Source organism: Sprattus sprattus, assembly GCF_963457725.1.
Source record: "Sprattus sprattus genome assembly, chromosome: 2".
NCBI classification, from domain to species: Eukaryota; Metazoa; Chordata; class Actinopteri; order Clupeiformes; family Clupeidae; genus Sprattus; species Sprattus sprattus.
This window is the reverse complement of record NC_137921.1, coordinates 18,893,643-18,904,949: the sequence shown is the minus strand read 5'-3', so window position 1 is coordinate 18,904,949 and position 11,307 is coordinate 18,893,643. Positions and strand designations below refer to the sequence as shown.

At 45.3% G+C, this 11,307-nt stretch overlaps 1 protein-coding gene across 1 annotated transcript in view; it reads right to left on the bottom strand.

Annotated features, from left to right (window-relative positions):
* Nucleotides 1-10,812, bottom strand: part of LOC308361214 (pleckstrin homology domain-containing family G member 1) — a 23,761-nt gene extending 12,949 nt beyond the window's left edge. Inside the window, exons 1-4 of the mRNA XM_080833491.1 lie at nt 10,318-10,812; nt 7,859-7,959; nt 5,779-5,848; nt 606-652 (exon numbers count right to left, since the gene is read on the bottom strand). Of these exons, the coding sequence (XP_080689617.1) occupies nt 606-652; nt 5,779-5,848; nt 7,859-7,959; nt 10,318-10,701 (602 nt within the window). The 5' untranslated portion in view covers nt 10,702-10,812. The remainder of the gene's footprint in view (nt 1-605; nt 653-5,778; nt 5,849-7,858; nt 7,960-10,317) is intronic.
* Between the last annotated feature and the right edge of the window lie 495 nt (nt 10,813-11,307).

The window sequence follows — 11,307 nt, the reverse complement described above, 5'->3', positions numbered from 1 at the left end:
GCGAGGGTGAGGGGTGACAATCTCAGTCAGCCAGAAAAAGAGTCAGTCCACACACACACACACACACACACACACACACACACACACACACACACACACACACACACACACACACACATAAATTAGGCCACACGACACGTGAATCTCATAGCAAAAAATTATAGGCATGCAATGATTAAATGATCTGTTCTTTCATGTAGGCCTGTGTACATTTCACTGTGTGTGTGTGTGTGTGTGTTTGTGTGTGTGTGTATATGTATGTATGTGTGTATGTGTGTGTGTGTGCGTGCGTGTGAAGGATGTTTGTCCGGAAAATGGTCTGCGTTCTGTGTTTGCCATGTTTCAGGTTTTCTCAAAGCTGCTATTATGTGTGATTATGATGAATCACCTCACATGAGCCCAGACACACACACACACACACACACACACACACACACACACACACACACACACACACACACACACACACTGGAAGTATTTGCACAATATCCTGCAAATCCTGTCCTGTATCTTCAGATGCACATACTGTAGTTTGACAAATGTGAATGCCCATTGGTAGAAAAGACACATGCATACACATACATCCACTCAATCATGTAACTTACCTTGGGTAGTTAGTGCAATACTGTGTGTAGATACGGAACTCCTCACTCTGTAGAGCACAAAAAACAATCACATGAGTGTGTGTGTGTGTGTGTGTTTGTGTGTGTGTAGTTTATTCTGCATAGCATGCCTGGAGAATTGGCCTTTAAGTTTTAAGATCTGCATTCTTTACATTAGGCTGTCTCGCTCTGTCTCTCACATACACTCTCTCTCTCTTCTTTCTTTCTTTCTTTCTCCCCCCCCCCCCCCCCCCTCTCTCTCACACACACACACGCACACACAGGAAGGCAAGCCACCATGCCCATGTCAAAGGAATTATCTTGTTTACAGTTTGGGTCAGATCGCAGAGCACTTTCATTAAATAACTCCTCCATCTCTCTTCTTCTCTTCCTCATCATACCCAGTCATTTCATCCCGCTCTCCCTCCCTCCTTCCCTCTCTCTCTTTCTCTCTCGTCTTCAGTTCTTCTGCCTTCCTGAACATCAAAGGCCAAACTCAACTACAGGAAGGAGGAATTCATCCGAGTCATCCTCTTTTCCACCATTCTGTCTCTCCTTTCTACCTTTTCTTTTCTTGTCTTTCGCTCTCCTGCCCTGCCATCCACGTCACTCTCTGCATCTCTATCTAGTCGTTTGTGCGTCTGTCTGTCTTTTTGCCCCCCCCACATTCACAACGTGTGTGTGTGTTGGTTCTTTAAGAGAGACAAGCAAAATGGAGGACTAGTGTAGCCAGCTACCACTACCCCCTCCAAAAACAACCAGATGTGCCAGTTGAGAGTGTATGTGTACAATGTTTGTGTGTGTGTGTATGTGTGTGTGTGTGTGTATGTGTGTGTGTGTGTGTGCGCACTGCCCTTTAGCTGAACCTGATAGACACGCACGTGTACGCCACACACACACACACACACACACACACACACACACACACACACACACACACACACACACACGCACACACGCACACACGCACACACACACACACAAACGAAAATAGTATGGTGAACATCCAGGAGTTAAGTGACACCTTCTTCAGCGTAATAGCACATAATGCTGAATATTGCGTTGCAGTCACACACACACACACACACACACACACACACACACACTTCTTCCTCCACCCAGACTAGACAGATAGAGGCGTCTTAGAGGTGTTACGTGATCTCACACAAGACTTCACCCACACACAGCTTGCTAACACTGGACATTACAAAGCCGTTTCTACACCTTGAAGCACTATGGTCTATGAGTACTACGATACTCTGTGCTTACCAGAACATCACCCACACACAACTTACTCACATTTCATATCACAAAGCCATTCTTACAAGGAAACTCCACCTTGAAGCACCGTACAGCACAATGACTAGCATTGTGTTCCCTGATGATCTGCACCTACATGCCTTTAGTCCTTACTCTGACCCTGTTTATAGCTTTATGTTATAACATCATATAAATGTGTTGTTACTCTTCGCAAATTAATCTATGACATTATAATTCATGGAATAATAACACTATAACAAGATGTATGAAACAAAGTGTGGACAAGTACTGAAAAATGATTTTCATCTCTGTTATATGGCACTTATGATCTTTAAAGCAAGAATAATAACATTATTAGTATTAATCATATTAATAATGTTGTGGAGCAAATATATTGCACTGGAAACAAACTGAGAAAAACATTACTGTACAGAGACAGGGAGAAGGAGAGTCCCACCCACCCACACAAACACACACACAACCCCACACACACCACAAATTCTCACCCAGTGCTAGCCATTAATAAAGTTGGAATTAAACTGTCAACAATAAAAAAGCCCGAGGCTATGAAGGAGGCCAAGATCATCGTGGACACAGCATCAAGATAATGAAAATGCGGCCATTGCGTCAGGATCCTATGTATGTGTATGCTGTGTGTGTGTGTGTGTGTGTGTGTGTGTGTGTGTGTGTGTGTGTGTGTGTGTGTGTGTGTGTGTGTGTGTGTGAGAGAGAGAGAGATGGCGGGAGGGAGAGAGAGAGAGAGAGGAGCGAGAGACAGAAGAGAGAGTGTGTTTGGTATTAAAGTGAAATATTTACTACAGGAGTCAGTGCTTTGCTGAGGTAAAGACTTTAATAACTGCAAAGCACTGACGTTCACTTACCAGAGCTTTAATGCCCTAATCCAAAGCACCGGGAATGGTTGTATAAACTTGTCTATGTGTGTGTCACAGAAAGACAAAGAGTTAGAGTGTGTGTGTGTGTTTGTGTAAACGTGTAATTAACAGCTGTTGTGAGGGTTTGTATCGATGATTAAGTGGCATTATCTTTATGAAGGCGTCAGCAGAGAGAGGCTCATAAATGGGCTCTTTCTCAACAGAGCACAGACTGCCAAGAACCGAGAGACCTAGAGACAGAGAGTGAGGGAGAGAGAGAGACAGAGAGAGAGAGAGGGAGAAAGGGGAGAGAGAGACAGAGGGAAAAGGGAGAGAGAGACAGAGGGAGAAGGGAGAGAGAGGGGTGCATAAGAGATACAGAGACAATAGGCGCCTTTCCACTGCAGGAACTCGAACGATTACAGAAACGGCCCACTGCTCTGTCCTTTTAGCTGTTGGTTTTCCACCACAGTGCAGGCACTACCGGACTTTGCAGTATCAAACCTACACGTTGACGTAGCCTTTGCTTTTCTATCACAACATCGATTCCAAGCACGACAAAATAACGATATATTTCTCCAGTGGCTGCACAGACATTAGAGAATATCTAGATAACGTCAGGATTACACAAAGGTCGAGGACAGGGCCGGAGAACAGAGGAGGAGAAAGATATAGAGGGACTAAGGGAATGATGGGGAGAAAGGGAGCGATGCAGAGAGAAATAAGGAGAGGATAAAAGGACATAAAAATTAAAAAACGTCTTGGTTAACTCGTGTTCACAGAATCAGCCTTGATAAATGTACTGTTTCTGAAAGCTGGCCGCTTCCTCGATGGAGTAAGGCTTTATAACCCTTATAAAAAGGCCCATAGTTGATCCCGATACTACTGAATAAACCGTGTGAACTGAACTTAGAACAGAACTTTTCCCTGCGGTTTCTAGCAGGCTTTCCTTGCCAAAACACAAGTTCAGTGGAGATCAGACGGGCTTCATACCAAATAATCCAATAAAATCATCATACTGGGAGTGGGACAGAGAGAGACTGACTTTTTAAGAGTACTTCAATAAACTGTTGAATGTAGGCAAAAGGATATTAAAATAATATAAATCAGTCCAGCCGAAAAACATGATATGAGACCGAAAGAGAGAAAGAGAGAGAGAAAGAAAGAAGTGATGGAGAAGTGCTGCTATGCCATGGTTGGTGAAAGCCACTAGGCTCTGAGCTGAGCCTGGTGATGATTAGTGAGATGACACAGTGGGCTTTGGCACCATCCTACCAGGTGCTCAAGTAGCCAAAATACCACCTCATCTTTCTCTCATCAGGAAAGGAGGGAGTGTTGAGAGAGAGAGAGAGAGAGAGAGAGGGAGGGAGAAAGAGAAAAATAAAAAGATAGGGAAGGGGAGGGAGAGAGAGAGAGAGGGAGGGAGAAAGAGAAAAATAAAAAGATAGGGAAGGGGAGGGAGAGAGAGAGAGAGAGAGAGAGAGAGAGAGAGAGAGAGAGAGAGAGAGAGAGAGAGAGAGAGAGAGAGAGGGTTTTATTCCTTTAACTGCCCAAGTACCAGTAAAGTGATTTGTATTTGGAAGGGTTTCTGTTTGTGTGTGTTGTCGATTGACTTCTCAGGAAACCCACACACCCATACACACACACCCATACACACACACACACACACACACACACACACACACAGGAGAGCTGATGTGTGTGGGCTGTTCGAACGTTAGGGAGCGATCACAGATGATGGCTAACTAATTTTCCTGGCAGTTGACCGAGCTCTGACCTGAGACTGACCAGAAACACACACACACACACACACACACACACACACACACATCTTACTATCTTTCTTTTTATCTCTTGATGCGCATGTTTATACAGGTGTGTATACGTGTTTACGTGTGTCTTGGTGTGTACATGTCCGTTCTGTTAGCCTTGGCATATAATTGACCGATACACATAAATAACTACTTCAGGAAGCTCTGGAATGCCAGACACATATATAACAGGAAGGATGCTTTAATATGATGGACAGACCACAGAGAGAGAGAGAGAGAGAGAGAGAGGAGAAAATAAAAAAAACGAGAAACCTCTAGGACATTCCTCATGCAGAGACTGGGTGTGAGTTCTCCACAGGGATAGGGTGTGTGTGTGTGTGTGTGTGTGTGTGTGTGTGTGTGTGTGTGTGACTGAGTATTTTGGAAAGCTAACATTAAAACACCCTCCTAAGTGTTGGTTACACACAATTCCACATAACTTTTCACATTGTTCTGTCGTGTGTTTGTGAGAGTGTATGTGTGAGCTTTAAAAACTATGTTTCAAACTTCTCCCCATAAGACAACAGGCCAAGAGACAGACAGACAGACAGACAGACAGACGGTCATCAGTCTGTCTGTCTCCATGTCACTCTAACTTCTGTTGAACTCACAACATGCACACGAACACAACCAAACACACACTCACGCACACAAACAACCAAACACACTGATTGTTCGGTACTTGCAGAGATGCCTTGACCAGTCTAAAATCTAACTTGTTCTAAGTGTGACTTAGTGTGTGTGAGTGTGTTAGTGTGTGAGTGAGTTCTAAGGACTCCTACGCTTCAGACTTCTAACTCATAAGACAACAGCCCAGATGACAGACAGACAGACAGACAGAATCTGCATGGTCATAAGCCTGTCTGTCTGACTGTCTCTCTCCATGCAACTTTAACTTCTGTTGGTGCACACACACACACACACACACTTCGAACAAGCTAGATTTAAGACTGGTCCAGACATCTGTGTTGTGTGTGTGTGTGTGTGTGTGTGTGTGTGTGTGTGTGTGTGTGTCTGCAGCTTCTTAGGTGTGCAAAACCAGCTGTTAGGTAAAACTGACAGGCTTCAACAGGCGCCAGAGGACAGAGAGAAAAGGGAGAGACAGAAAGATAAAGAGAGAGAGAAGGAGAGGAAGAAAGAGAGAGAGAATGAGAGAAGAAAGGAGAGAGAGAGGGAGAGAGAAACAAAATTGAAATAAATGCTACACAGAAGAACATACAAAATAGCCCATACCTTTGCTACGAAGCACTCGGCGATGGCCACAGGGTCAGCATTGCACTTCTCCAGATCATGAAGCAAAGCACTAAAAACACACACACACACACACACACACACACACACACACACACACACACACACACACACACACACACAGACAGATCAGTCAGTAACACAGCAGTACCAGTTCAGGTTGTGCTGGAGAGGCCTAAATAAGGGCTTAATGTCATTTCTAGCGTAGAGCTCCACTGCTATGCTTCACTGGCTAATCTGCACCTTTGATGCAGACCATTCTCAGACTCTTACACCCCACTTCAATGCTATTGTGCATTGTGCTGGAAAGAAATACTACTTCCATGTATTGACTGTTGAAGTGTGTGTGTGTGTGTGTGTGTGTGTGTGTGTGTGTGTGTGTGTGTGTGTATATGTGTGTATATGTGTGTATATGTGTGTGTGTGTGTGTGTGTGTGTGTAATGGTTATTGTGTCAGTGCATGCTTTATGGATGAGGTCAGTGTAATTGAATTAGATTCAGTAATCTTAAACCACATCAGGAGAGATCCTCCCTCCTTCCCTCCCAAAGTCTCTCCTGCTCTCTCACACTTCTCTCTCTCTCTCTCTGTTTCTATTTCTCTCTCTCTCCTTTCAGTGATTTTCTCTCTTACTTTCTTAATATTTGTGACCTTTGTGAAACTATGCATGTGTGTACTGGACAACTCTTTTGATCCTTGATTGCTGTTTGACAGTGTGTGTGTGTGTGTGTGTGTGTGTGTGTGCACATGTGGAGATGGTCTGGTATCCATGACATTCAAAATATCTGTGAGACCTGTTACTGAATGTTTGTGTGTGTGTGTGTGTGTGTGTGTGTGTGTGTGTGTGTTAGAATGGGCTTGGGTAACCCATAAAATGTCTTTGTCAGAGACAGATGGAGCCAGTGTAAGAGGTACAGACATACCCCCAAGGCACACACACACACACTGTGAAATAGTGTGTTGAGCGGCAGAGGCAGTAACCAGGCGATGGTGGTTAAATAGTCCAAACGGTGCAGATTTATTAAGCTGCCGGCGGGTTACAGACAAGACGCACATTTAACATTTAACAGAACTAACTTTTCCCGGACAAACAGTTAAACAAACAAAACAAATAGTACTCCTACTGATTAGCAATAAACAGCTTATAAATTCAGTTCAGGCATCCTCTCACCTCAGAGGCCAAAGCTCGACTGCCTGCCATTATTGGGATTCAGGTTATATGAACCCTAACTCCTCCTCCCAGGAGTTAACCATTACATTTTAATCAATCATCTAGCAGACACATTATTACTCTCTTAAACATGTATCATGCATACAGTACTTCCTAGTTGTCATCGTCATATGCACAACTTTACTCAATAGACTTTAAGCAGCCAGATAAAATGTCAGTATTCCGAACGGGAGACAATCACCCGTCTTAGATGGACCAGTCCAGTGTTTGGCGCGAGTGCGTGAATAAGGAACGTTGTTTCAGATGTGCTCTGCTTCGGTTACACGCTGGATATGCTGCAGGTGAGCTCCGTGATTTTAATGTCCTTTCAGTTTGGTAGTCCATACGTGATCCTCCTCACAGGCTCACCCAGCACGGCGCCATGCTGTTTCACCCGCGAATTATGTTCACGTTGGTCCTACCTTTCATGAAGCATTCACCTTCAACCCACTGCACATTCATTTAACCCCGATAATATCCCCAACGTCTCTCTCGCTATTTAAAGTGACGGCGCAGAATTAGCTCCGTCACACACACACACACACACACACACACACACACACACAAGACTCTCACACTCGTAGCCCTCTTGTACTTCCTGTGTAAATGTAATCGTATATATTTCTATACGTGTGCACTTGTGAGTAATGGCGAGGGGAGAGAAGAATGTGTATGTGTGTGTGTGTGTGTATATATGTGTGTGTGTGCGTATATGGACATGTGTGTGCACATACATATTTGGAGGTTACCTATACATGTGTGGTCATCTGGTTTACTGTGTGCGTGTGTGTGCGCGTGTGCGTGTGTGTGTGCGTGTGTGTGTGTGCGTGTGCATGGGTGTGCAAGCGTGTTACCTGTTGAAACGGTAGATCTCCTGGATGTTTCCAAACAGAGCTGTCCTCTCGTCGACCCCAAGCAGTAAGCGTGGATCATTATTGATACAATCCAGATAGTCCTGCCACAGAAGGGTGGGGGGGAGGTTAAGATGGCATCAAAGAGAATCATGCAGTATGATGACTGGGTATGATGGGATCATGCCTGGCTCAATGTCACTGAATGCTGGGGTGTGATTGGCTGACGCTCAACCTGGCTGTGGCCATATTTGGCTTGCTTGGGCCCAGTTAAGCCTGGTTTGGTATGAAAGCTGGGAGCTCATGCACAGATGAACCTTCACTAGAACGTGCTTTGATCTCAAGGATTTATTTAAATACACACACATACCAAGACTAATTAGAACACACACACACACACACACACACACACACACACGGATGTCCATACATTCATATGGACACTCACAAAGAGCATTTCTCACTTACTCACACATTCAAACACTAACGACCCTTTTTCTTTCATTATTCCTTGTTTTCAGCTCAACAAAGCAAGTTAGGGGCACACACATGCTGCAAACACACACAAACATCCACACACACATACACACAGTGCACTCAGCCCATGTACTGTATGTGTGTGTGTGTGTTTCTTTGTGTTCAGCTCCTGTATGATTTCAACATTCCTCTATGTGTTTCCCCAGAGAGTTCCATTTGTAACACGTGCAAAATGTTCTAGAGCTGCAGTTCTTCTGAGTGGGCCTGGACTGGGATCTCATCTTTTCTTATAGGCCTGCATCATCTCATTTACAAGGGGTGGTGTGTGAGAATATTTGTGTGTGAGAGATTGTGTTTGTTTGAGTTGGTGCTGTCCATTCAGTTGAATAAAACCAAACAGCGTGATTTCAGGACTGTACACATGCGTGTGTGTGTGTGTGTGTGTGTGTGTGTGTGTGTGTGTGTGTGTGTGTGTGTGTGTGTGTTCTTGTGTGCGTGTGTAACATCCAGCAGGTTACGGTAACTTAACAACCATAACAAACAAGGGCAAGAACACAACAAGCTGACTAATGCTCACTGGAGCTACTGTTGGTACAGGACTATGACAAATACTCTCTCCCAAGCTTTGCCAAGTTTCTCACTCATTAATCTCTCTCACTCATTCTTTCTCTCTCATAAAGTAACACTAATCACTGCATTGAACCAAACCTTTATCCTTCTCTCTCCTTTGCTGACAGATGGGATAAGTATATTCTCTCTCTTTCAACTGCTTCAGGCAATGAATGCTGTTACAAACATACACACACACACACACACACACTTCCAACTTCTTTAACACAGAGTAACCTCTCTGTCTACCCAAAAACACACTTTGATAGCACTCTAATGAATAACTGCAACATGTCAACACACACAGACACATAAACACACACACACACACACACAAAAAACACACACACACAGACACAGACACACACAGACACACAAACAGTCTCTATAACAGACGTATAATAAGAGAAGACATGGCAGTCTGTGTAAACACTTCCACACCCTCGTGCTGTTCGGTGAAGTGTGATGAGTGTGGTGTGTGTGTGTGTGTGTGTGTGTGTGTGTGTGTGTGTCATATGACTTAGATAAGAGATAGCGTGTGTGTGTGTGTTTATGCAAAGGAGTGTAATTGTAAAAGTCTGTCCACACTCTCATGTGTGTTTGCCTAGGCTACTTTCCTTTTTTTATAGTTTTTCATTTTTTTCCCTTTAGAACCCTTTCCTTGCCATTTATCACTCTCTCCATATTCTCCATCACACTTTTCCTTTCTATCGTCCTCTTGGGGTGCAGAGTCATTCATCAGTTTGTCCCCCTGACCTTTAAACCCCACCAACACACACACACACATACACACACAAACACACACATAAACACACCCAGGGACAGAGAGGGGAGAGAGAGAAGGAGAGAAGGAGAGAAGGAGAGAGAGAAAAAACGTGAAAGGAGGAGAGAACTCCCACACACAGCCGTGGGTCCTTCAGTTTAACCTACAGGTGGGCTGCACTGACTGCTCATTTCACTAAAGTACGTGTTGGATTATTATTATGGGACAATATCAGTGACTGTGTGTGTGTATGCATGCGTCTGTGTGTGTGAAAGAGAGAAAGAGAGAAAGAGAGAGAGGGAGAGAGAGGAGTGGGAGAGAGAGGAGTGAGATAGAGAAGGAGGGAGAGAGAGGGCAAGAGAGAGGGGTGTGTTCAAGGATAGACCTCCCAGTGTGTTGAAGCACTGGGTAGTAGAGAGGAAAGAGGTTCAACACCATATGTGAAAATGTGAACACACACACAGACACATACAGACACATACAGACACATACACACACAGACACACAGACACACACAAACAAACAAACAAACAAACACACACACACACACACACACACACACACACACACACACGCAAACACAAACAAACACACACCACACACAGACACACACCTGTGCAATGCTCCTCAGGTCCTGTACGTAAGTCCTCTCCGTGTCGAGAATCTCCTGCACCACCCGGTCCACATAGGCCACCTTGGGCCCCCCCTCCCCTTCTGGCGTCCGCGCCCCGTCAGTGTCTGCGTCTGTGCGTCGCGTCTGTGCCGGAGGGGCCCGCCTCTCCCCCTTCTCCCCTTCCTCCTCATCGGCACCAGCCAGCTGGCGGGCGGGCACCAGCTCCAATCGGATGGCCCCGGCGTCCCGGTCGCGTTCTGGGGCGGGGCCGAGTATGGAGCGGCTACCCAATGAGCAGTGGCTGTCCCGGGAAGAGGCAGAGGAAGAGGTGGAGCTGTAGCTGACGGGCCGGTCACCGTGGTGCGAGTGGGAGGAGTCCATCATGCTGTGTGAGTGGGGGGTGGAGCCGCAGACGAGGGAGTTTCTGATTGGGCTGCTGGAGGTTAGCACCGCCCCTCCACCTGCGTTCTCCGGCAGTGGGGACAACGCATCCGAGGACAACGAGTAGTCTTCTGAGAGATAGAGGGGGGGGGGGGGGGGGGGAGAGAAAGAGGAAAAAAGAGTGAGAGAGAAAAATAGGGATGGAGTGAAAGAAAGATAGATGTACAGAGAAAAGAGAGAGAATGGAATACAAGGGGAGGGAGAGAGAGCAGAGACATAGTGAGATATTAGCTAAAACAGTGAGCAGGGACATTATGGAGTCATTATGTTGCCAAAAATACAACGACAAAGCAAAACCACATATTTCCCACAGCACCATTGCTTTTTCATGCAGCCAGGCCTCAACTGCAAGGAAAAAAGCCTGGCCAAACCATAAATATCCCTTTCTCTCTCTGTCTCACATGTACACACACACACACACACACACACACACACACACACACACACACACACACACGTACACACACACACAGGCACACACACACAGAGAAAGAAATCTGTCTCCATCTAAAAATCAAGAGCAAGATGCCAGTGTGGGATAAGTTTGAC